At 38.1% G+C, this 27,613-nt stretch overlaps 1 protein-coding gene across 1 annotated transcript; it reads right to left on the bottom strand.

Moving 5' to 3' along the window:
• Window positions 1–222: 222 nt before the first annotated feature.
• Window positions 223–11,266, bottom strand: slc6a4b (solute carrier family 6 member 4b). Its single transcript, XM_056263835.1, has 13 exons — window positions 10,773–11,266; window positions 9,509–9,643; window positions 9,128–9,347; window positions 7,714–7,852; window positions 7,500–7,634; window positions 6,643–6,746; window positions 5,117–5,244; window positions 4,872–4,984; window positions 3,689–3,820; window positions 3,299–3,398; window positions 2,533–2,633; window positions 772–939; window positions 223–655 (listed from the first exon to the last, which is right to left on the bottom strand). The coding sequence occupies exons 1-13, from the start codon at window positions 10,990–10,992 to the stop codon at window positions 575–577; spliced, it is 1,776 nt and encodes a 591-aa protein (XP_056119810.1). The 5' UTR covers window positions 10,993–11,266; the 3' UTR covers window positions 223–574.
• Window positions 11,267–27,613: the final 16,347 nt, after the last annotated feature.

Here is a 27,613-nt window from a genome sequence, read left to right as displayed (position 1 = left end):
TTTTTGTCATTTTTCCTTTTCTTGGTGAGGCACAATATCAATACAGGTTTAACAAAGTTTTGACATAAAGTAGCTACAATATTTAGGCAGAGTTAAGGCAAAAAACACCATAATGATTAAATCTTGACAACAGTTATTTCTGGGGGGGGGAAATGTGTATGAAGTTCTCTGTTCTCATTTTCTCATTGGCTGAATTTCTCACAATGAGGTCATCTCACTTGCATGTATCTCAGAAAACGTATGTGCAACTTACAATGTAAAAAAAAAAACCCACTGAACTCTTCATTTTATAGGTAATCCTTAAACTAAAAACAAAACATCAACCTTAGTAAATTGCACTGCATGTTAAAATTAGGGACTATAACTTAAATTGAACGTCAGTTTTCATTTTCCGTATTAAATCGAATTGTACATCACTTGCAAATAGATCCTTTTTTATGGTAATTTCAAATGGACAAATCCCTGAAACTGCAAAAGTTGCTCTTTACCCTTATAATAAATTCTTAGTTTGCTGTGGACACGTCACCCAATATATGTGGCCTTTTTATGCGAGTTGTGTTTTTCTCTCAGTGGTCTAACGTACCGGACTCAACCCCATACTGTCAGCGTGGATATCTGGCAGGGTTCTCTCCGGTCGCAGACATACAGCAAGGCGCTGAAATCGGATTGAAAACAACATGTGAACAACTTTTTCCCATTTTATCAATTAAATAGACTCCTCCTGAGATCTATAAGAATGTTTTTCAAGTGTATCTGTAATGCACGTCTCACCTGTTTAAGAGAGCCCGGGGTCCACACGAGCTTGTACACCATGTATATGGGGATCCATATGAAGGAGGAAGCTCCGATGATAAAACCAACCGTGATGCTCCAGTCTGGGAACTTGTAGTCGAATAGCGTGAGGGGTTGAGGGTTCAGCAGTGAGCTGATAATAATGTACTGAAGAAATGAACAGGAAAAAGTCACCATGAAATCAAAACGGACAATTCTTATTTTTATGGAAACTTGCAGTATTTGTTATAAATTATTTATCCATGCACATCATTGCGTTTTTGGCCTCAAAATCTTTAATTCAAATAATTTCCACTTCCTCTTGCAGCGACATCTCTTCTCTGATAATGTGTTTACTGGCATGAGGGCTGGACAACATGTCACTCACATGACATCACAGCAATACCAAACCACAACGATCCAGTCAATTCCTGACGGAAAAAATCTAGTCCCACCCTACATTTTTTCTTGTCCGTGAAGCTGTTTCACTCGGATATACAGTCAAACCAAAAATTATTCAGACACCAGATATTTTTTAAAATTTTATTTATAATAATATTTTTTTACTAGTGGATGCAGGACACTATAGTTCATTTATGTAAGTGAGGATAGTAAACTGTGACATATTATACCAAAAAATTCTTCATACAGAGGACTACCAGTAAAACGTATAAAACTTTGGGACCAAAAATTATTCAGACCAAGTTTTGCATAAGTGTTTTTTCTTTCATTGCTAATATGACCTTTTTACACCACCGACTGAACAAATTTAAGCATTGCTTGGTAATTGGTTGACCTAAATTGGTATTATCTAATTGTGTACTTTAATTTAACAGCTAACAGCTATTCAACCTAATTCATTTGTGAGACAGTGGCCAAAACCAGTGAAATACCAACTGATTTAATAACTCTGAGTTCTTGTCATATTTTATTACCATATTCTAAACTATAGAGAATAAACTGTGATGATGTGAGAAATGTTGAAGGTGTCTGAATAAATTTTGGTTTGACTGTATAGGTCACAATAGAGAAGAAAAGACTATCGCTGCTTCTATTTCACGCTGACTTTAAAGTATTTTAAAGTGTTTCTTCGAAATATGTCATATATTATTTTAAGAGTCTTTAACAATGAATTCAGATTAGGATACTCTGTATAGATCACTGCAGTCTCTGTGTGAGTTCAGGTGGATTGATGTGTTTGAGAACATCCTTAGATTGAGGCTCTAATCTGATTATTTTATTTTCAAAAGGTCCATATTATCCTGTAGGCCTTACACATTCCTATGGAGACTAGAAAATTGTAGAGGCCTTTGTGTCTTGAAGGAACCGAGACAAATGTCTTCTCTCCAGCATTTCAAATAATGTCTCAGAAGATGAGACAGGCAGCCGTTTATCATGTTTTTTTTTAAAGAATGAAAAAAGCAGAACAGGAAAACTATGATTGTGGAAATGTCAGCCGTGTGTGCCAGCTCAGGCCTGTTGGGATTAGCTGTAATGCATGCAGAGGTATCTAAAGAATACTAGGCTATAAGAGTGCATGCAGTTTGACATTTGCAGACTGGGAATTGTGACCGTGTGGACAGGTGAGAGAATGAGATTATAAAGGTAATAAGGGTGGAAAGGAGGTTGTGGGTGCTTAAATAGTTTTGAGCGCATGAAAAATGACTTTAACATTTCACCGGTCGTCGCACTCTAAACAGCGGTGACACTTTGCACACACTGTACTGAATGATAAATCAGAACATCTTTGTTTAAACTTACAGCAAGAAATGCTGGGCTGATGGCAACCCAACAGACTTTCCAGAACAATCCTGGACTATATCCCAACATTGACTTGATATCATTGCTGAATCTGTTGATACCTGGAGAAAATTAAATAAACGAGTTTGTCAATTTTATATATTGAAAATTTTGTTCATGCACACTTAGACATGATGTTTATATACTCAGCTAACATGAAACATTCTCAGAACTTTCCTAACATTCTGGCAAGGTTCTTTCAAAGTTATGAACAAACGTTGTTCCAGTAATGTTAATAGAACGTTCGTTCAGAGTTATCTGGTCTTTAATAATGTTCTTAAAACTTTAGCACAAAAAGATTATCTATATGTCATTCATGGAAGGTTTCTCAGAAACATTTTGGTGTGATGATCTTACTTTTTTTTTTTTTTAATGTTACTACTTTTTTCAGAGGATATTTTTACAGAATGTTTCCATAATGTTTCCAAAAAATAGATCGTTGCCTTAACATTCGCATAACCAAGAATTTTTTTTGTTTTGAACGTCCAGAGAACTTTTAGAACTTGGGAATGTTAGCAAAAGTTTCTCAGAACATCTTTTTAGCTAGGTATACATATTGTAAAAAAGTATTACAGTTTTCTATGTTAATATATTTTAAAATGTAATTTATTTGAAAGCAGCTTAGTGTAATATTTTTGAGGAAACCATAATAATTTTCTTTGATGAATAGAAAGTTCAAAAGATCAGCATTTATTTGCAAGAGAGTTTTTAAAATAATAAATCTTACCATAAAACCAGGATACTGCCGTGGCCTCCAGAAAAACTACAGCTATAATTGAAGAACCAACTCCAAATTCTTCCAGTAACTTTACCACATATGCACCACCCTTGCAAGAAAAAAAAGTTACATAATAAATGAATAAATAAAGTGCTGATTCAAACTCAGCACACCCCAATTAGAAATCACAAGGAGCAATTTTTAAGTATATTTATTTGGTGAAAACATATAGATTTTTTAATGTTTATTATATAACTGTCCTGCAAGATATGTAATCAAATTCTATATTCTATACTCTATTATTATCATTTTGTGTTAAGATACTGAAATATTCTTATTGTATTGGTAAACTTCACTGAACGTAGGCAAACTGAAATCCAGAGGTTCATTGAAACTCACTTTAGTAAGGGTGCTGAGAGAGCCCAGAAAGCAAACAACCACCAGTCCAAGAACAAACAGCTCTCTCCGATTGGCCAGGACATCTGGGTACTCATCCATTACAGCTGTGATTATGGCCTCTAGTCCACCAAACTGAGGTAGAATACACATATAGACAGAAGAAGAAAAAACAAGAATACTCAACCATATATTTGCATTCATGTTTACAGCTTACAAGGCAGAACTGTATTGAAATGCCCTTTTCATTTTTTATTCTACTTCTTCACAATGTTCAGTTAAGCTGGAATTGTTGTACAGACACCATTCAAACAGTTTTGTAAATCATTTCAGACTTTGATGTGACATTTGCTATTGTTTTATAAAAACTATACAAATTGAAAGTCTCACACTGGCTCAGCAACATCATCAGCAATGATGTCACTAGCTGTGTCCCAATTCAGAGGCTGCAGCCTTCGAAGGTCGGACCAGGTGTTGTGAAATGGGACGGTCTAGCCTTTGGAGGACTGTTCTTGTAGTCTAGACAGCTGCCGTTGATGAGTAACAGTAACGTTTGAACTGGACTTTTTTGAAAGTTATATTAAACAAAACAGGGTTCACAAACTGTCTAAATATGTACACCATGGTCCATTTCTGTATATAATAAATAGTATAAACTATATATAATCGCAAATTAGTAAGATAAAAGTCAACATTTGAACCGCTTTTTATTTATTTTTACATTTGTATCATTCGATATTTGAGTAAGTTGAAACCCACTACTTACTGTATATTTAAAAGTGTAATTCTGGAATTTCTCCAAAAAAAAAAAATCTTGTCGTCACTGGCGCGCAATGAATTCTGGTGTAGGCAAGGCTGCGAAGGATCCATCTGTTGTATCCTTCATTTCATGGGAAACGATGGCCGCATTTGGAAGAGCCTTCGGGACAGCTTTCGTCGCGCCGCGGTGACGCAATCGGCCTTCGAAGGATGCAGCCTCTGAATAGGGACGCGGCTAATGTAGTAATTGCATATTAAATTGAGTGTTTTACCTAAAACTTTAACACTATTCTGTTGCGACCTCGGAAGCACTGGTATTTCTGGTACTGTCTTTCTTTTTTTATATCTATATTTATCTATATCATTTATCAACTATATACTTCTGCTGACTGCACATGCATATTTACAGTTATAGGTGTATACATACAGTGCTGTCTAATCCAAGAGTAATCATCATCACAAAGAAGATGATGGCAAAGAAAGTCGACCCAACCATGTTTGCAATGGCTTCTGGATATGTAATGAAGAGGAGACTCGGTCCTAGAGGAGGTGGAGAAAGTCAAAATATAGACTTGAAGTAAAAGTAGAGGTGCTTTATTTGTAGGGCTGAAAGCCACTCTGTACACTCACAGTGGAACTACAGTAATATGATAAGCAAAAGGGGAAGCTCACCTTTGTCCCTGGCTACGTCCTCAACGTTTACATTTCTCTGTTCAGCCATATATCCCAGGACAGTGAAAATAACAAATCCTGACACCAAACTTGTCAGGCAGTTCACCAGACTGGTTACAATAGCATCTCTGTACAAAACGCATACAAAAAATAACTTACAAACTAGATTTTTACATTTTCTTGCTTGACTGGGCAAAACTCGCCATGGGGGGTTTCTATGGAGTTGCTATGCAGTTGCTCTGGGTGGTTGCTTAGTGGCCCAAGTCTATGTTATATTCTTGTCCTTATATGACTTGATCCCTTTAGATTGCCCACGTGCCTCCTCACAGTCTTACAGTAGTACACAATTCAATTTCCCCTGACTCAACTATGCTGCCCATTCATCTCTTCAAACTGGCCTTAATTCTCAGTTCTAATCTTGTTTTTATATCATTTACCCTTGAGGCAAGGCATTTGTTTCAGTTCATCATGTGATTCATCAGAGCCCAGTTCATTTTGATGGTATTTCTCCTCAGTTAGTGAACACAGAGCCAAATGCAAATGAATGGTTAAGCTATAGATAGAATCAGAATTAAGAATGAGCGGGAATCACATTGGCCAGAATTGGCAGGTCTGTTTTGTTACTAATACACAACAGTGTATCACTGAACCAAATGTTTGGGGGCAGTAAGATTTTGTTACACTTTATTTTAAGGTGTCTGTGTTACAGTGTAATTATGCATTTAAGTACTGTGCAATAGTATTTAACTACATGTACTTACTATAGGGTTAGGGTTAGGATTTGGTTTAGGGTTAGTTGCATGAAATTATGCATAATTTATAGTTATTACTACAGTAACTACATGTAACATGTGTAACAAGGACAGGCTACCAATGTTTTAATGAAATTGATACTTTTATTCAGCAATGATCCATTTAACTGATCAAAAGTGACAGTAAAGATTTATAATGTTACAAAAGATTTCTATTTCAAATTAATGCTTTTCTTTTGAACTTTCTATTCATCAAATAACTTTGAAAAAAAGTATCAGTTTCCCCAAAATATTAAGCTGCACAACTGTTTTCAACATTGATAATAATAAGAAGAAATGCACCAAATCAGCATATTAAAATGATTTCTGAAGGATCATGTGACACTGAAGACTGGAGTAATGATGCTGAAAATGTAGCTTTGCCATCACAGAAATAAATGACATTTTAAAATATATATTAAAATAGAAACAAAAGTTCATTTTAAATGTAATAATCACTTTTGTAAACAGTATTTTTGATCAAATGAGCATTAGCATCCTTCTTTCAAAAACACAAAAAAAATCTTACCAACCCCAAACTTTTGAACGGTAGTGTTAGAAGAATTACAAAGAATTCATTTACGATTCATGTATTAACTCAAACAAAGAGTACGGTAGATATTATTCTTAATATCTTGAAAACAAACATTAAGAACTCATTGCAAATGCTGACGAACAGAAGAGGTTGAAAATTCCAGTAGATCAACGTAATGAAAATGAAGGTTTTGTCTGTACCTGTAGCAGTTATTGTTGAAGGGGTTGTAGCTGGACAGGGCAAGCAGAACGCCAAAACCAGGACCAAGAGAGAAGAAGATCTGCGCAGCTGCATCTACCCATACCTACAAAACATTAGACACTGTAAATGAGGTGTGGCGAAACAAAAACAAGAAAATGGCTGAATAAATTGATCACAGTATGTGAGTAAAAATTTGAATCATCTTATACTAATAATTTAGAAAATTCAATTTAGGATGCAATTTTGGACATTGACATAACAGTATATAGGGAATAGGCGGTGCTTGCTCACATCTGAAGATTTGTGTGAAGAGAAATGTGTGTGTGTGCATGAACGTGTCTCAATGAGTATGAGAGCCTTTCATGATGGAAAAAAAATTCTAAACCAATTACGCATCTCATTAGCCCCTAGTGCTTTATTTTTGCTTCTCATCACGGTTCTCTGCAGCGCTGCATCACCTTGCAAAGAGTACTGGACTTAAACAGCAAAGATCACAGGGCTAGAAATATGGAGATGCAGTTTACATATTGCCTCCATTGACACTTTATGTATCTATAAAATATTCATTTATTTATAATTTATTTTATTTATTGACTTATCTCGAAATTTATGAAGGAATATGGCCTTTATGAAGTCAGCTCAGCTACTAGTGATTCATGGATTTCATGACTAAATGCCTCAGGTCCTTTTTTATTGCTGCATGAAAAACATGCATTTTGCCTTCAAAAGATTATAGCAGCAGATTTAAAAGGGAACATATAAGTGAAGGATGTCTAGAAACAACACAAACTAATATAACAATAAATCAGTGTTAGACACAAAGGGAAATGAGAGACGGTATGAGAAAAGCACTCACGCTGGTCTCCTGCAGTTTCTCCCATTTGGGATTGAGGTAGAACACCACTCCTTTCCACGCTCCGGGCAAAGTGGCACCACGGATCATAAGAATCAACAGCACTACATACGGGAGGGTGGCAGTCACCCATACAACCTGAGAGAGACATGGATGAGAGGATGTGGAATGTGCAATAAAACACGTTTCATTTCGTTTTTAAGGACTCCGGAAGGACCTTTCCTGAAGTCTTGACTCCTTTCCACAGGCTGAAGTAGACAATGGTGAAGATGAGGAAGAGGCAGAGCATGAGCTGCCAGCGAATGTATCCCACATTCCCAATCCCAGATGATTCATGAACTGCCAGGACATTCCTCCTGTTTTAAGATGGATTTAAAGGGAAGGTGCAGTCTGAAAATATTCATTATTATGCTCTCAGTGACCTGGACCACAAAGCAGATGCATACAATACTTCAGTGTACACAAGTTTACTGAAATATACACTGCACTATAAAAAAGGTTCTGAAATATAAGAAAGAAATGTTGGCACAGTATAAAATATAAAGCAGTTCTCCCCAAATAGAATAGTTTATCAATTATTTTGTAGGTTTGTTTTTTTTGTGGCACGCAAACTGATTTAATCGAGTTCATTATGCTAAATCAACCCTTATACAGTCGACTAAAAAAAAAAACGATGTTTGCAGAGCAGCGGACATGTTAAACCAAATGAGGAAAAGATGAAAAAAATGTTGCAAAACTCTTATGAGATTCACTCTGGTGACAGTGCTGGATAGTAACTGATAATATGTAATCTGGATTACGTAATCAGATTCCAAAAAATCATATACTTGTAATTACACGTTTATTGATTACATGATAACTTAATATTCACAAAATGTCAGTAAATCATTAATAATTTATTGATTCTCACTCATTCTTATTTTTTGAGGCTGTTGCTTATTCAGGGAGTCCACACAGCGTAACAAATAACATATTTAATCTTTTTGTGTTTTATTTTGATTGTTTTTATATTTTTAAAGTTTACATTTTTATGGTTTAATTAATGATTAATGCAGGTCTTTCACAAACCCTTAGGGAAACCATGACATAATGTAATGTTTAATGGACTTTTGTTGATGACAATGTTCAACATCATTTTTTGTTCTCTTTATATTTTTATATCACTATAGTACAAGATTATCCTATCAAAATCTATGTAATAAACAAGTTTATTGATAATTGATAAACGTAACTATTCTATAGGCCGAAAGTAATCTAAAAGTAATTAAAGTCCGATTATATTACCTAAAATGTGTAATGTATTACGTTACTAACTTCAATTCTCATCATGTCATTTGTATTCAGTAATGGACTTCGATTTGTAAGTAATCTACTCAGCACTGTGTGTGTGTATATATATATATATATATATATATATATACAGTATATATGCTGTTCCACCTTTTCCACTATGATTTGTATGTACAGTATAGTCCACATTTGCAACATGTTCATCTATAGATGCTGTTTCCCCACCCTTTGTCATTTCTTTTTGCTACATCTATCTCTCATTTTCTGTCCCTCTCCTGCTTCTGTCTTTCTTTCTCTGTCATTTTTGCTCCCTTTCAGTGCAGACACTTACGTGCACTTACGTGTAAAACTCCTCGGCAGGTGAGCGTGAATAGTTTGTCCAGGTCACATTGTCTTTTCCAAAGTAGTTAGTGCAGTTTTCTGTGTTCCATTCATTATCACAGCTGGTCCAGGGCAGAGTGCTGCTGAAGGAGGAGTAGAAGTAGAACAGAGCCCAGGCGATGATGGTGTTATAGTAGAAGGACACATACAGTGCAATGATGCAGATGGCGAAACCAATACCTGACAGGGAAGGGGAAATGAAAGTGTTTTGTTAATGAAATCAATCAGTCTAATATACTCTTTTTTTTTTTTGCCTCTTTCCATTCGCCATTTATTTTCATATTTAATGCAAAAAATTGCAATATCGTATATGAGACAGAATTAGATTATATTTATCTTACCTTTAAAAATAGGGCAAATATGTTTCCATATGGATATGGCACCTGTTCTGTGAAACTGTCCCAGAGCTAACTCCATGTAGAAAAGTGGCACCCCACCGAATATAGCCATGAGGACATAAGGAATAAGAAATGCACCTGAAGAACAGAATTAGAACAGGTCTTTTTTCCTTCAACAACAATAAGTGAGATCAACAAGGGGGAATTTGCAGACTTTAAATAAGCGTATTAAAAACAAGTATACTTAAATATTCCTTTAACTAAATGTTGTTCTGTATGTCGATAAAGCCTGTTCAATTTCATATAGGCGACTTTAAAAAAACAAAAATGAGTAGAGGAGATATATGTTTATACCGGGACATTTGTTGTCTGACACTTCTGATCTCAGTTTCTGCACAGATTAAATCATGAATAACTTTTGCATGATTGATGACTGCAGCTGGCTTCACAGGTGTACTGAGGTAGAAGTTTAAATAAACAGAATTATAATAAGCACTGCTTCATATAATGAGAATAGAAACCAAAAAAAAAAACATCTTTATTGAATCTGGTCAGTCTGTATCATATAGAATGCACTGTATGAATGGATATCTGGTAGAAACAGGGTTTGGAAACCATGTGTGAAAGTGAATAAAAAACAACAAAATTTTCCCCCAGATTTTAGTAACTTTCTACTTTAAGTTTGTTACATCAATTTTATTACAAATAAAGGCTATTAGATCAAATCTTATATCTTATTCTTGCTTTCAGATAGCTTGTAAAAAATATTGGGGTTGTTTTCCCCTTTGATAAATAGTTATTTGAAATTATACACTGTAAAATAAATGTCATGATGATGATGGATGGAAACAACACTTTTAACAAATTTAATTTCTACTCGATTTTAATGAGGTCTTTTTTGAGAGGTTGTTAAATTTAGAAGACACCTACATTTTAGACACCTACATTTTTACATTTTCAGCCCACAATTTTTTTTAAATTTTAGTAGGCTGAAAATGTGTATTGTAAGAAATGTTCAGTTTCTGTTGCTTATTTGGAAGCTAAGAGGTTTTGTAAAATGCTTAAAGTGAACAAAAAAAAAAAATCAATTTCAGCACCGTGGACAGTTCACCAGCCCAATAAGACTGACACCTGCACTTAATCAATATTTTACTTGTCATAAGACACAATTTAATGTTTTTTTTGTGACTGATTAGTAGCCTACTGTATGTAACTGAAATTTAATTAAAGTATAAATACAAACTTTTCACAAAAGTAAAAACCTTACCTCCGCCGTTTTGATAACAGATATATGGAAATCTCCAAACATTTCCGAGGTCTACCGCAAACCCAATTACTGATAAAAGAAAATCCATTTTTTTGCTCCATTTATCGCGGGATTCTGTCTGAGTGATAACGGGCACCGGGTTGCTGTTGTACCCGGCGTTGTTTGGAGGACCCGGGGCGCAGAGGTTCCCGTGAGCGATCACTTGCTCTTGGTGCAGCATCTTCGGTGGTCCGGTGACTTGGCAAACTGCAGAAGTACTAATAGACTACGTAAGAAATGGCTTTTGCGAGTTTTTCCAAATGTAAAAAGTAGTAAGAATAGTTTTATTTATTTAATATTATGCTCGACGTGCGGTCAAATAAGTGTGTTCGGGGGACCGCAGCATGCTGCTGTGGTTGATTTCCCTGCTGGTGGGAGTAAGAGCTTCAGGATTAACCAAGAGTCCCCCACCTGAGCGCGAGAGCTGTGATCGAATGAGATTACACACGGGAGCTGCGCGCGACACCATCACTCACCCCTGACATCCCGCGCGCACAGCACTGCTATCATTTAAGTGGACTTTTCCAAGAGCGCGCTTGAGTCCTCAAGAAATATTGCTCTATTTGTCAACGTAATAATGACAATATTATGAAGAAGAGGAAATAAAAGTATGGTCAGTGTGTAATTTTAATGGAAATAGGCCTATTATTGTTTCAGAAATACCATAAATGTTAAATTAATGAATTTAGGGCTAAATGTAGCCTAATAGCCTACTTAATGACCCCTGCTGGAATTAAAGCTGATAGAACTTGTTTGACCCAAACCAGGTACTGTTCATACTTAAAATTATTAAGATGATCATAGATGTGCTCAACCAGATAGATAATTACCATCTAAAACCATTTAATGCTACAATATTAGCCAGAAACCAGCTAGCATGCACTGTAAATAGCTTATATATAAACACATTAAACATTTTTTTGTCTTTGTCTTAGGCAAAATTCATGATAGTGTCAAAGTTTTACACTTTAGTGGTAAGTAGCACTTTGAATTTTTAATTACTGATAAAGAAAACTATAATAACGTATCAAGTAGAACTGACAGAAATTATTAGAAAGTTAAACAAAGATGAATTTTCCAACAGAACCTTCATTCTGTTTATTAATTTTTACTGAACCTGTGTCATGATTTGGTTACAGAATCAAACAGTCACAAAATAAAATTACATATGGCGTATATATGACAATAACCAAAAGGGCTAGGAACAAATAAAATAAAAAAGCCTAAATGAAGCACCCAGTACAATCAATAATACACATTTATGTATGATAAAGACATGAATATTTGGGAAATAAGTCTCCTTTAGAGGTATTTTCCAGTTTAAGGTAAAAAAATATATATTTTTAATCTAACAAGTGTGATACAGATTGTTACTTTCAATTAATCGAAATCAGGTGCCTGACAGGCAAATAAAATATTATGATATTCTAATTCCAGGGTGTTTTTTTAAGTGTTGAAACTGGGGATTGGAGATTGTTTTTGTTTACTCAAGTTGTTCATTGTCTTCGCCTATCTTTTATACCTTGCATTAGGCCACTGTATTGGATGAAGAATGGATTGTGATGCTTCAGACCCATGTTATTTTGACAGCAGAGCAGTTTGAATAACATTTCGAGTTTCTCTGGCTTCCTGAGCAGGCAGATAATATTATTTACAGGAGATCCAGGAGAGTGTATCTGCTCTGTGGTCTAACTGTCCTCGTTAGGTAAACCTAATAAAAAGAGTTTGAAATCAAATCCACAGCTTTTAGCACGGGCTAATCGAAAAAAAAAATCCTAACTAAATATAGAGACTCCAGTAATCGTGTATAGGCCAGTGACCAGAGAGTGCAGCAAATAAAGTTACACTCTCAAAATTGAAGCCTCGATGAGGCTTGGATCGTGCCCAAGTGAAAAAGATAACTGAAGTCCACATAGATTCATAAGAAAGGTGCGACTGCATATCCACATTTATTGCGATTCATTCTGATTGCCATATATTAATGGTAATATATAACATATATAATGCAAATATACTGCAATCAATTGCAGCTTCATAAGTTGTAACAGCAGAAATAATTAATACTTTAAATGTAGTGGTGCATTATTGTCTTCATTGTAGGTACATGTTGATTTCTGGGTTATAAGTGGTTCGACATTCCCCTTGGTTCGCCTCCGTAACGCAGCCATCCTGCAAATATGGTGGAATCACTTGATTTAAAAAATTGACACTTGCAAGAGAAATAATCATGTCATATCTGTATAGATTTTTAATCTTGCGTCTCAGTTTGTAGTGAAAATGACCTCAGACGACTTCAGTATTAATATACAGTAGTCAACATTTGAAGTGGATCAGAAAAGTTCATCAAAGTTGTCCTAAGAAGAACGGGTATTGTTCAAAATTCATGTATAACTTTGATAAAAGGTTCTGATCCACTTCAAATGTCGACTACTGTAATATTACTGTAATACTGCAGCTGTGTTCATCTTGTTAGTCCGATTGTTTTGTACATCGTATAACAAAACAGTATTTTTTATTAGAGGAAGTTTTAAAATGTTGAGTAGCTGTGTAATAAGAGGGATGAAATACAATCACCCAGTCATTTTTATATTTTTATATCATTTAAATTTACATTAAGACACCATTACCACCTAATATGAAAGCAAACTCACAATTAACTACAGCTTTTAGTTCTAGAATAATTCTTACAGGAACTAGTTTGAAACCATTTCCTGTAATCTTTGACACTTAAATATCACCTGAGAGGTTATTTAACTGTAACTTGAACTTGTCATTGGAAAAAAATACCCTATTTGTCTGCAGTTCTGTAACAAAATCCGACAATGACATTATTTTCATCCTTGCTTTGCTATTTAAAGCCTTATATGTCATTGCCCGGTACTGATGCCCCTACTTAAACCAAAACCACTCCTTTTTATATATTATTTACACGAGACACATATCTGCAACCTATACATGCAAGATTTTTCAACCAATTGAGTTTATTGATTGGCCATGTAGGTCTTGGCCTAGTTGTGTAATGGATAAACATGACTTTTAAACCAAGCATCATTTGAGTTCTTATTGGGTCGTGTTCAAAATGAAACAATACCTGAACGCTGCATTCTACATGAGTAATGGATTGCACGATTGAAGCTGCTTTGGATAAAAAGTATCTGCTAAAAGGCAGCTAACTGCATTAGGCCAATGTAATAGGAAGTTATTTTGGCACTGTACAGGGGCTTTTACAGTGCAAACTACATCTCCCATAGCCAAAATAAACCAGAACCTTTAGGGTGGCGTGCCAGTTTGCTAAGATTTATTCGCAGTCAATATAAGTACTTACTCCAGTCATTCAAATAATGAAGTCATGTTTAATATATGAATTGATCTCTTGCTGTTGTGTTAGAGGTACATCAAAGCAATGATTTAAAGTATTATGGATCTGAACTGACCCTGATACTTCTTACAGTCAAGGTTGATTCTTGTCAAGCATAAGCGTATATATTCACAATATATTCACACATGCTTTGATGTCAGATGTGACATAACGCTCAACCTTTCATAGGTTTCAGGGATAGTTTAGATGTTTCTCCTGTGATTACTAAGGGCAAAATGTAAGAACGGGGAGCTGGCGTGGGATCAGGTTAAAAGGGCAGCTCAGTCCCGGAGCGTAACAGACCCCCTGCGATGAAGCTTAGGCAAATTCGCTGGGTGCTGCTGTCAGGGGGAGTTTATGTGTGCGGTTAAAAGAACATCAGGCTGACAGGGACTCCCTCAACATGCCTTGCTGCCCATCAGTGAATGTCTACTTGGATCACACAGGGCCGGAAGCAGAGTGCTGCTGAACGGCAGACTGACAGCTGCTTTATCGTGTCAACACAAGGATGAAGTCCAGAACCAGCTGTTGCTTGTTGTTGCAGCATGTTATTCATTAGTTCGTGTCTTTTGCACTATAGTCTGCCTGCATGATGATAATCATCATAGACTTCTTTCTTACTTTTGATACTATGGAAATCATTGGCATTCATAACCATCATACCATCATCAACATATCTTTTTTTTTTTTTTTTTACTGTTTGTATGTACTTTTTTTCTCCCTTTTGCCTACACTCTTCATAGTGGAAAAAGGTTCTTCAGATTTTTTGAAATGTTCTTCACTCTATGAAAACATTTTTTTTTTCACTGAAAGGTTCTTTGGGGAACCAAAAATTGTTCTTTTGTGGCATTGCTGCAAAAAAAACTAAAACAAACCTTTTAGCAACTTCAAGTGCATGTCACACAGTATCTGAAGTTTTAAGTCACACTTATGGGTGTTTTGTTTGTTTGTTTGTTTGTGTGTGTGTATGTGTGTGTGTGTGTGGGGGGGGGGGGGGTATTATCCATGGTCATCTACTATAAAATAAACAATAATTTTATCTATTTAAAGAATATATTTTTAATTTAATTGTTTTTAAAAACTAAATTGTTATTAGTTTAAAAAAAAATATATATATTATCTTTGTTATCTCATTTAGATGCCTGTGTAAGTAAATTAATCAATTTTATTAGCCTTACTAATTTCATTCGCACTCTTAGCCGCTTTACACCTCTGTATGTGTATATTGTATAATGAATACTCTATGTATATATTGTGTATTAAATGTAATGTTATATCAAGAGTAATATGACATGATTTTTCTAATACATGATTTCCTAATACAATTATTCATTTATTAATTAATTAACCTTAAGTAACATTAACAACCATATACTCAAATGACCTTTTGAAATTCCTGCACCTCAACGCAGTATAAAAATGCAATATATCATGGATTACTTGGGGGAAAAAATGTTTAATGATAATTTTCCTGATAAACAAACAAGTTTTGATGCTTTTATTCTCCCAGTAATCTCTGCTCAAATCAAATGAGGATTCGCCTGATGAGGTAACAAGGCTTTCTCTCAGTCATTAAAGTCGTTAAATAACCAAGCGATCATGAAATGCTAACCCAGACAGCAACAGTGTCGGCTCAGATCCGGGCGGGCCACATCTGGTACATGTGGATTCCACACGTACCAGATGTGGGCTGGATCTGGGCCGACACTGTGTTGCTGTCTGGGAAGTCATGCCGAAGGCCTCGTGAAGTCATTCATCCAGGATCTTGTCAATGTCTTTACTGCTCTCATAAAAAAGCATCATCATACTGAAGTAGGCTACTGTCCTCCCGCTGCTTTAAGTCCTTCATTGAGAGAGAAATGCATTCTTAGCACACTTACACACATTGAAGCTGCTGATAACTCAATACATTCAAAAGATTGTTCACAGCCACCTCTGACACAATGTGACCCATTATCTTATAAGCCTGACTCCATAATGTGACATAACAGCAATTGTTTTTTTTTCTTCAAAAATAAAAATGAACAAAATGTAAAAAGATGGTTCCACTTTAAAAGATGGTTAAAGGTTCCGTTTAGAACAATATCACACTAAATGAAGTTTTATGTAACAAAGTTCGGGAGGAGCATGTTCAGGCAATCATCCAATCAGCACAAGAAGAAGCCTAGTATAAATAAAGCCTTCCCTTACCTCCTGTCTCATGACTAATTTCTCAGCATCCCACCACCACCCCTTCACCCCACATTCGGCTGGGTCCGCTAGATACCTATGATCTCTAAGGTCATGGGGGAGTACTCTGGGGTCGGGCCGAATTCTGAGCTCGGAGCCCTCCCCCCGGACAGCAAGCCAAATACGCATTATAATATTACATCAGATTTCATTAACATGTAAACTCGTGAAATAATCCTTTTATGATAGAATGGTTTGTGTAGTTTAGGGTTCTTAATTTCCGTTTGTGGGGTGCGTTTTCCGTACAACGACGTAACTCGATGCTTCTCTATACCATATAGGCTACGATGCATCGTTGAAGAAATCAACTTGTCACGACTATGTCGCAATTTGTGGTCGTTCAACCACTTTGGTTTATGACGTCACGCACGTGGTGGAGTAATAACTTATTTTAATGAAACTGTTTGAGATCGAATTAATGCTAGATGTTTTGATATAAATTACATTCGGGAAACATCGTCTCGTTGAACTATGCTGATAACGACGGAACTTGCGACCATAGTTGGCTAACGATGCTTTCGGGAAACGCATCCCAGGTCAGTTGAGGATACTTCTCCGTTTAGCAAGTTAGTAAAAGAGAAATTAAATTTACGATCCATTTTGTTATAGTTTTCAATTATTACTTGGGTTTATGCATAAACACGTCCAGTCACAAAAACATTAAAGCTATCCCATGACATTTTTCCTTGTTACATTTTGAAGAGCTCAGCTCACATGTCCATTCACAATGGCTACCTTCAGAAACAAGTGGAGCAAATAAAATGTAACTGTAAACTTGTCTATTTCTAGCCAGACAGATCCTGTTACACCTCACAATACACTCATAATGATGGACGTACAACTAGACATAGAGGATCCTGAAGATTTTTCACAGGAACTTGGCCTTTATTACATCTGTTTAGTGTTTCTATCTTGTGTTTTATTTCACGTTTAATGCCAAATGTTATTTAACTGTTAGCAAGTAACTGTCGTGAGATCACTATCACTATAAATTTCGTATGTCAATAAAAAATAAGTAGCCACGACTTGAGGTCAGATTTTTTAAAACCCTAATAGAGGCTAGAAGGTATAAAAACAAGCAGATAGAGGGGTAAAAAAAACCCCCATAATATTATATATATATATATATATATATATATATACTCACACTGTATATATATACAGGTCCTTCTCAAAAAATTAGCATATTGTGATAAAGTTCATTATTTTCCATTATGTAATGGTAAAAATTAAACTTTCATATATTTTAGATTCATTGCACACCAACTGAAATATTTCAGGTCTTTTATTGTTTTAATACTGATGATTTTGGCATACAGCTCATGAAAACCCAAAATTCCTGTCTCAAAAAATTTGCATATCATGAAAAGGGTCTCTAAACGAGCTATTAACCTAATCATCTGAATCAACTAATTAACTCTAAACACCTGCAAAAGATTCCTGAGGCTTTTAAAAACTCCCAGCCTGTTTCATTACTCAAAACCGCAATCATGGGTAAGACTGCCAACCTGACTGCTGTCCAGAAGGCCATCATTGACACCCTCAAGCAAGAGGGTAAGACACAGAAAGAAATTTCTGAACAAATAGGCTGTTCCCAGAGTGCTGTATCAAGGCACCTCAGTGGGAAGTCTGTGGGAAGGAAAAAGTGTGGTAAAAAACGCTGCACAACGAGAAGAGGTGACCGGACCCTGAGGAAGATTGTGGAGAAGGACCGATTCCAGACCTTGGGGGACCTGCGGAAGCAGTGGACTGAGTCTGGAGTAGAAACATCCAGAGCCACCTTGCACAGGCGTGTGCAGGAAATGGGCTACAGGTGCCGCATTCCCCAGGTCAAGCCACTTTTGAACCAGAAACAGCGGCAGAAGCGCCTGACCTGGGCTACAGAGAAGCAGCACTGGACTGTTGCTCAGTTTTGCATGTCATTTGGAAATCAAGGTGCCAGAGTCTGGAGGAAGACTGGGGAGAAGGAAACGCCAAAATGCCTGAAGTCCAGTGTCAAGTACCCACAGTCAGTGATGGTCTGGGGTGCCATGTCAGCTGCTGGTGTTGGTCCACTGTGTTTTATCAAGGGCAGGGTCAATGCAGGTAGCTATCAGAAGATTTTGGAGCACTTCATGCTTCCATCTGCTGAAAAGCTTTATGGAGATGAAGATTTCATTTTTCAGCACGACCTGGCACCTGCTCACAGTGCCAAAACCACTGGTAAATGGTTTACTGACCAGTGACCATGGTATCACTGTGCTCAATTGGCCTGCCAACTCTCCTGACCTGAACCCCATAGAGAATCTGTGGGATATTGTGAAGAGAAAGTTGAGAGACGCAAGACCCAACACTCTGGATGAGCTTAAGGCGCGCTATCGAAGCATCCTGGGCCTCCATAACACCTCAGCAGTGCCACAGGCTGATTGCCTCCATGCCACGCCGCATTGAAGCAGTCATTTCTGCAAAAGGATTCCCAACCAAGTATTGACTATTGAGTGCATAACTGAACATAATTATTTGAAGGTTGACTTTTTTTTTTTGTATTAAAAACACTTCTTTTATTGGTCGGATGAAATATGCTAATTTTTTGAGACAGGAATTTTGGGTTTTCATGAGCTGTATGCCAAAATCATCCGTATTAAAACAATAAAAGACCTGAAATATTTCAGTTGGTGTGCAATGAATCTAAAATATATGAAAGTTTAATTTTTATCATTACATTATGGAAAATAATGAACTTTATCACAATATGCTAATTTTTTTAGAAGGACCTGTATATATATATATATATGTGTGTGTGTGTGTGTGTGTGTGTTTAAAAAGGTTCTTCATAACACCATTAAGGTTCTGTCTATAGGACTTTCAAAGCATGGTTCTTTATGGAAACTTATAATTTAGTATTCTATTCAGCATCCTTTTTGGATTTGGTTCTTCTGTTGTTATAAGCTTACCTGTTTAGAACCATTATTCTTTAAGTCGGCATAAAATGGAAGTTGTGATAGCCGTTTCTTCCCTATTGTGAAGTATATCCAAGTGAAACGGCTTCTCGAACAAGAAAAAATGTGGGGCGGGATTTCATTTCCATCAGGAATTGATTGGACCATGTCATGTGAGTGACAGGTTGTCCCGCCCTCTGTCATGATTCACGTCTGTGTTCCCCTATCTTGTCCCATATTAGCAGTTCTCCGTTATGTTTATTAGTCTCTCCAGGTGTTTCTTATTAGCCCCGCCCCCTTCTTATCTTGTTCAGCTTGTTTGCATGTGTATTTAAACCTCTGTGCTTCAGTTGTTGTTTGTCGGTCGTTGTTGCTTGTAGCTGTTTCCTATGTTCCTTTCCTGAGTTCCATGTTCCGTTGTTTGCCCTGGATTACCTGTTTTTTTTATGGATTCTCTCTCCGCTTCATTCCTGCCTCAACGTTACAGAATGACCGACCAACGATGAATCCAGCAGCACAGATTCTGTGTCTCCGTCAGGGAGACCGGCCCAGAGAGGAGTACGTGAGAGACTTTATTGCACTCGCAAATTTAACTTCAATGGATTCTTTGTGCCTCATGATATTTTTAAGAGGGGGACTATCTGAGCCACTCGGGTCAGCCATGCCACAGCACAATCCTCAATGGACTTTAGAATTTTATATTGATTTGGGCCTGTTACTGTGCGGTTCAACCTTTACTGTGGGTTTGGCGGACAAGAAGCCCTTCAACCCCACTGTACCCGCCAAGCCAGAGTTTCTTCACGTCAGCCCTGCCGATCCAGAGCTTCACGTCAGCCCTGCCCAGCCAGAGACCGTTCACGTCACGTCTGCCCAGCCAGAGACCGTTCACGTCACGTCTGCCGAGCCAGAGACCGTTCACGTCTGCCGAGCCAGAGACCGTTCACGTCACGTCTGCCGAGCCAGAGACCGTTCACGTCACGTCTGCCGAGCCAGAGACCGTTCACGGCACGTCTGCCGAGCCAGAGACCGTTCACGTCACGTCTGCCGAGCCAGAGACCGTTCACGTCACGTCTGCCGAGCCAGTGTCTCCGGATAAGATGGCCGCCACCACGCTGTCTGTTCCTGTTCCCGAGCCGGTGTCTGTTCCTGCCCATAACCCTATAGCTGCCCCCAAGAAAATTTTGGGGGTGGGGGGACTGTCTGGACCCCTGGCCGCCTGAAGGGTCGTCTCCGCCCTGGCTGCCTGCACTGCCTGCTCCGCCCTGGTCACCTACTCACTACTGCCCTGGATTACCTGTTTGTTTTATTAAAGTAGTGCTTGCATGTGGATTCTCTCTCCGCTTCATTCCTGCCTCAACGTTACACCCTCGCACCGGTAAACATATCATCAGAGAAGTTATTTAGATAAAGATTAAGAGGGCACATACGTTTTTAAAAATGTATGTGCACGGATAAATAATTTATAATAATGCAATATTCCATTAAAAAAAACAATTAATGTAAACACATTTTTATGAAATTGATATTAATTAACTAAAGCCTAGTTCACACTACAGGATTATAAGCCCGATTTAAGCCCGATTTGCAAATCGTTGAGCTCGCCGACAGGTCAGGGTGTTATCGCGTGCAAATCGCGGGGGATTAGCGGACGATGGACGCTCGCCAATCTGTTAGTATGAAAGAGCCAACAACGCATCAAAGACGCTCGCTGACGCCTCGCAGACGCGTCGCCGAGCCCAGAAAAATATCTAGCATGCTAGATATCCAGAGCTATCGCCCGACTCAACCTCAGTGATGTCATGAGCTACAGCCAATCAGAGCAAGGCATGGGTTGCTCCAATCAGAGCAAGGCATGGGTCTTCGTCTTCTTCGCTGGGTATTAGCGCGCGTGCTGTTTCGCGTCATTTCCGGCTCGTTTTATTGCGTGATTTTTTGTGACAAAACGTGGTTTGTAGACAAGATTGAATCGTTGGGTGACAGAGTTGTTGTCAACTCGTGTAGTGCGTTACCTCCTGTTGCGGATCAATCACGTTGTGTCGTGTGGTGTGAACAGCTCAACAACTTGAACACTCCTGATTTCACAGAGAGCAAGTCATGTAGTGTGAACCGCACAGTTCAGCCCGACGTTTTAAAATCATGTAGTGTGAACTAGGCTTAACTAACTTGCATAAAACAAGACTCATCTGTTGATCCTTTCATTTATACATTGGATATAGAGTAGGAAAGCGTGATATATTTTCATCAGCCAACAAAGTGTTACGTTTCCGGGTAATAGAAAGCACACGACAAAGGATATTCATAGAAACCAGGTATTTAATAGTAAACTCAAGGGTAATATCACGTTTACACAAACAATAATGCCGAGTTCAGACTGCACGATTTTCAAAATAATCGGGTCACTGTTGTTTTCACACTGCATGACTATCTGGGGTAACATTCAGTTGCTGCTGTGTTCACACTGCACGATGGATCGGCGACAGGAGGTTTCACACTGCATGACTTTACAAAAGAAAGAATCGCCGACAACTTCTGCCTGGTCCGCAAACTAAGCTTCACAACCAAACAAACGCGAGAAGTGATAGGAAATAACGGAAGATCACGCGTGCGTGAGACCGGAGTTCTCGTGCGACACTGAATTTGTTATTAAAAATGATAGCCTACAAATTGTCTGTGCACTGATTTGTAGCGAAAATGAAAAAAAAAAAAAAAACTGTTTATGCAGGAAATGGTTGGGAAGACGAGGGGAGCAAGGACTGTGTTTTGCAAAGAGAGTTGTGGGTAAATAAATAATTTTGCAAATGTCCTGCTGTTGCTGCTGGTCACGCAAATGTTTGTGCTTTGTTTTTGTTTGATATAATTGTAAATATAGATATACTGATATTCTGGTCTATAACTCCTCCTCCTCCTCCCTGTATCTTGCTCTCTCATTGGCTGTCGGTCATCGCCGATGTAGTTTTCAGTCAGAACACATTCACACAGCAGGATTGTGAATCGCCGACAGGTCCAGATATTTAGCATGCCAAATATCTCACGGGCGTCGGCGACTCGTCGGCGATTCTCTCAGATCGCGTCTTTGCTCATTCACACTGCGTGATTGTCACTCGCGTGAACGAGCACCGATTTGCCTGTGATTTCGGGCATTTGTCGGCGATTTCTCAAAACCTGTCGGCGAGCCAAAATCGGGGCTAAAATCGTGCAGTCTGAACTCGGCATAACCGACACTGAACACTGACAAGAGAGGAACTTAAATACACAGAGGAATGAAGAGGGAAACAAGACACAGCTGGGGCAAATGAACTCAACACAGGTGAATACACTGAAAACTAACGAGGAGCGGGAAAACTGGGACACAGGACTGAACCAAAAACACAATGTAGGGGGAAACACAGGACATACATGTAACACAAAGAAGCAGCTCAGCATTACTGAAATAAGCAATTTCCTGATGAACTTCTTTTGTGGAAACGTGAGTGTGTATGATAGAGTAGACATAACTGTGGTTTATTATTGTATATTTCAGAATTGTTGACATAAGTGATGTGCCATTTCTCTTTTACTTTTTGGCAGCTTCATTTGTGTGAAATAGTGTCCTTCTTGAAACAAGATCCATGTTGGTGCAGTGCTTACGCGCAGGATAAAAACTACTGGCTCATGGGAACCCATATTCGAGTCTGACCTGGGTCATATCCTGATAGATCCCTTGGTCATATCCTGATAGATCCCTTGGTCTCTTTCTCACCCTTACTTTCCACTTTTCTATAAAATAAAGCCACAAAAAAATAATAAAAAATGCTGTCCGTTTTGCCTAACCTATAGGCCTATAACATCATAATGTGACATTTTTAGGCAGAAGGGTTTTATTTTGAGGTATACGAGTTATGTAAGAGATATTAGAGTTATGATATGTATGATACCACTTCTCTGCAGTTGCATTTGTCAGACAATTCAATTATGTTTTCAATAGGAGACTGTGAAGGCCCCTGGAGAAGGAAATACACACTACTGGCAGAACATAGACAGTCCAGTTAGAATCATCTTGGGCTGCCAAGTGAAGTGTGATGTCTTCATTCAGACTTGCATGGTAAAGACGCTCCTAAGCTTGATTGAACGAACCTGGAATACTTATTAAGGTATTGAATCAAAGGATCAATGTGTGATACAATGTTATTTTTGTAGTTTGAGAAACTTAATGGAGCTCTCAGCATCATAGGTATAAAAAGGTTCTCATATCAAAACAAGGCTGTAATATCCTTTTTGAATATTTTGTGTAGAGGTGTTGTTTAATTATTTTAATAATGTGTTATTAAAATCAATCTATCTCTATCTATCTATCTATCTATCTATCCATCTATCTATCTATCTATCTATCTATCTATCTATCTATCTATCTATCTATCTATCTATCTATCTATCTATCTATCTATCTTTCTATAAGACTGGAAAACTGGAAGAACTGGAAGAAAGATTAGAACTATACTCTCTGAGAGAACAAAGGAAATTAACATTTGAACTCACTCTTGTGCACCATTCGAGACGCAAGTCTCACCTCAGAATCATTCTAATCTCTTTCCTTCTACCCCCACTCTCTCTCTCTCTCTCATGCTGAGATCACCTGAAATTCATCCAAAATCTATATGGTTTTAATGTGAATAATATCATACAGTATTACATGTTTGATATAATTTGAAATGTCTCAGTGCCTCTGGTACAAAGGTCTCATTCCCAAAGAAGTAAAACTAAAGGTAATAAGGTTTTTAGGAGTTTAGAGATAACCTGTACACAAAGGGGGTGGGTCTTCCAGGCAAATGGTCCTCTGCTCTCAAAAGGCTTAACCTCTGAACGCTAATTTCCATTGTTAGCACATGTTTCCATATGGAAGAAGTTTCTGTCTATATAAAGAAATGCAACAAGAGAATCGGCGCGTTTTGTAACTCAAAATTAGCCCGTGATGCAGAGTGGATGGCATCATGTATTTTTTAAATGTCGGGTTTACATATTTTACTCCTCTGATGTTATTGTATTGATTATCTTTGTATTGATTATGAAATTGACATGATACCTTTACCTAAATATTTGATTTGATTTTAACTGGCTTGACATCAGGGGTGCACTAGGATTTTCATTTTAGGGGGGCTAAGCCCGCAATATGATTTTTTTTTTTAAAAATTAAAAAATGTAACACTTTAGTTTAGGATCTAAAGATCACTATTAACCATCTTCATTACGATGCAAAGGCACGGTTTTATAATAACTGTGGTCCCTAATGTGAGGTAGGGCAAATAAGGGGGTTCAGGGCCTCCCCGAGAAAATTTTGATTTCTCTGATCTACATATGTGCATTTTAAGATGTTCTGAAGGCCAAAAAACTTGGATAGTGGGCAGCTGATTATTTTTCTCTCCTCATCAGCATCACACTCTTTTTCTCTTTGTTTTTATCTTGCCCTGTCTCTTCCCCTCCTAAAGCTGAGCTTTGACTGATATAGGCTTTTCATTTTTGTCTGTCAGTGAAGAAAGTAAACATAGGGTCAACTGATAGGTTTATTTTGCCTGAATCATTTTCTCAGACGCGTTTATTTACTGAAAGCTACTAAAGGTAATTAAGTTTATTAAATGCATTCACAATATGTAGGCTACACATTTATTATTGATCTTATGCCTAATACAGGGCCGTAGACAGGGCTTTAGTCACAGAGGTCCTAAATTTGAGGTTGGTAGGGGGTTCAAATTTTTTATTTCTCTGATATGTGCATTTCAAGACGTTTGAAGACCAAAAAAGGATAAGAAATAGCTTTAAAACCATGTCAGTGGGCAGATTATTTGTCAATACCTGCTCTCTTCTCATCTCCATCACTCTTTCTTTTTTTCTCAGTCTCTTCGTCCCTTTCTCTTCCCCTCCTAAAGCTGAGCTTTTTTAATTTACTAAAGGCTACAATTTGTATTATATCCTCAATATGTACACATTCATTATTAATCTCTTGTGCCTAACATGCTGAAAACGGCTTTGTTAATGTTTCTTGTAAACTAATTATTACATTACATGAGTCACGTTACAGCCTATTTTCAGTTCAAAATGGCAAAATTAGACAAAACTATATTAGTTTGCCTGATTATTTTTTGTCATTCGTTTAACATTTATGACCTAAAAAAAGTAAAATATGAAATGTTAAGTTTAGCTACTTACATCTTATCTCGCACTTGACCGTACGCGTCGAGTCACACTGTTAAAATTCGCGCTCAGCAGCGTCTGTGAACATAAAGCCTGCCTACTTTGATTTGATTGGTCATCTCAAATATTCTGACATTGACGAGCAGTGACAGACCAATGAGGCTCAGATGAACACACATGAACACACACACACACACCCTGTCCTCTGTTTCTGACGTGCTCTCTGTCGGCGCCGCTGCGGATTGAAGATGAAGAACGCGCTGAATCTGATTATAACAAGACTGAAGCGAACACGAATATGTGTAGCCTACATTAATCTCACATTTTTAGGGGGGCTAGGCAGAAGTTTAGGGGGGCTGAAGCCCCCCTAAAAAGGGCCTAGTGACGCCCCTGCTTGACATTATTTTCAGTAAAGAGTTAAGCTGGTTCACACGGGACGATTTTAAAATTGTCGGCCGATTTTCCAAACCTGAGAGACCCCACACACGGCGATAAAAAAATCACGGGTCTACGTGTGTTCACACCGAACGCGAATTTAATTATTTGCGCGAGTAGATTACAAAGTCAATGCAAAGACGCGAATAGACGCATCATTCGCGCCGGGCGTTGCGAATGACGCGAATTGGGCGGCGCGTTTGCCGCAATCGTCTTCCGCGCAAGTTGAAAAATTTGAACTCGAGCGAATGTTCAAGCGTCTAACTAGACGTATTTGACGCTCTATTCGCGTTCGGTGTGAACACACCATAACAGTTTTGGTCGTACAGTGTGTGGTGCGCAGCCACACGGCAAAATCAACACATCACACACGAACCGATTTGACTCCCGACTCCCGAGCATTCCCAGGTCAGGCTAGCCTGGTTAAAACCAGACCATTCTCAGTTGTAACTGAGTTATGGTCTGGCAAAGCGTCATAGACAAATCATTTCCAGAGGGGCGTCACCAACGTACATCGCGGATAGACCTAAACCCAATCAGAGCGATGAAGGAGATGACGTATGCAGAGCAGCGGAAACATCTCCGAGTGTTTTGCTCAGTTTTTAACAAAAAGGAAACGTTCAAATCGCTTAAAACAGACGCGATAGCTGATTCGAACGAGTGATGTTCGACGGCGGCATCCATCTTTGTAATGTAGACTGTCGTCATCGTGTAAAGCCCGCCCCAATGTTTCTGATTGGTGCCTCGATTTCGGCGGATTGGAAATGGGCTTGAATGAGCTCTTTGCCAGACTAACTTTCAGAGCAAATCTAAATTTGCCGGAAGTTGTCTGGGTTTTCCCAGGCTAAGGTCAGACGGAAAATCTCGCAAAATCCCTCGAGATCAAACGTGACTTCAGAGTAAACAATCAGTGTAGTTTGTTTTTAACCGAAAAAAAAAACGTTATCAAAAGAAAAGGCGACGGTCAAAGAAGTGGAGACAACGCGAGCATGGACTATTTTGATTTTGTTTCCCGGTGCTTCCTCGGCGCCTCGTCACCTCGCTTTCTGATTGGCTACACGCCACAGTCCACAGGCTGCGTGCTCGTTTGTCCCCGGTGGACACCACACACGAGGAGAAATCGGGCCAAAAAAATCCAACATGTTGGATATCCCCGATTTGATATCGGAGCGGTCCCGACGTCCTTCTGAGCAGACGAGAGCAGTCTTAACACACCACACACGGCAGGAATATCTGATCAGATTATTTTACGATAATCGGAGCATCCTTAAGATTGTCGGAATGGGTGAATCGGGGCTAAAATCGGCCTATATTATCCTGCCGTGTGAACCAGGCTTTACAGTAAAAAGAATAGCCTAGTCAAACATTCGCTCACATTTAATGATGCCCAGATATCATTAAAACCTTTTCATTTATGGAGACAGATTAAATAACAAGATAATACATGAGAAAATGTATTTCATTCAATCAAATTACTTTGCCACGCGGAAAGACAGTAGCTACCACGCAGAGACCTTCACCCGCTGATCGAATGCCGCCATTGGATCGATTGAGTTCGGGCTATCTATCTATCTTGCATGGATTCAACTTTTTGCCTGTTGATTTTGCTCTTCCAGTTCATAAGTCATGTGCACCGAGGTGAAAACTGGATTTGTCTGGCCTCATGTCCACCTAAATCGACCCTATCTCCTCTTGCC

The sequence above is a fragment of the Rhinichthys klamathensis genome, unplaced genomic scaffold (genome assembly GCF_029890125.1).
Source record: "Rhinichthys klamathensis goyatoka isolate OS25496 unplaced genomic scaffold, OSU_Roscu_1.1 h1tg000210l_1, whole genome shotgun sequence".
Taxonomy (NCBI): Eukaryota; Metazoa; Chordata; class Actinopteri; order Cypriniformes; family Leuciscidae; genus Rhinichthys; species Rhinichthys klamathensis.
Note: the sequence above shows the minus strand (reverse complement) of the source record. Positions and strands in the feature narration are given on the sequence as shown.

Bases quoted from the DNA above. Each gene is read 5' to 3' on its own strand.
- slc6a4b (XM_056263835.1), bottom strand. From the start codon at position 10,992: ATGCTGCACCAAGAGCAAGTGATCGCTCACGGGAACCTCTGCGCCCCG. The intron at 9,644-10,772 runs GTAAGGTTTTTA...TCTGTTCTTCAG, and splicing joins CTGTTATCAAAACGGCGGAG to GTGCATTTCTTATTCCTTAT. The intron at 656-771 runs GTGAGACGTGCA...ATCCGATTTCAG, and splicing joins CCCCGGGCTCTCTTAAACAG to CGCCTTGCTGTATGTCTGCG.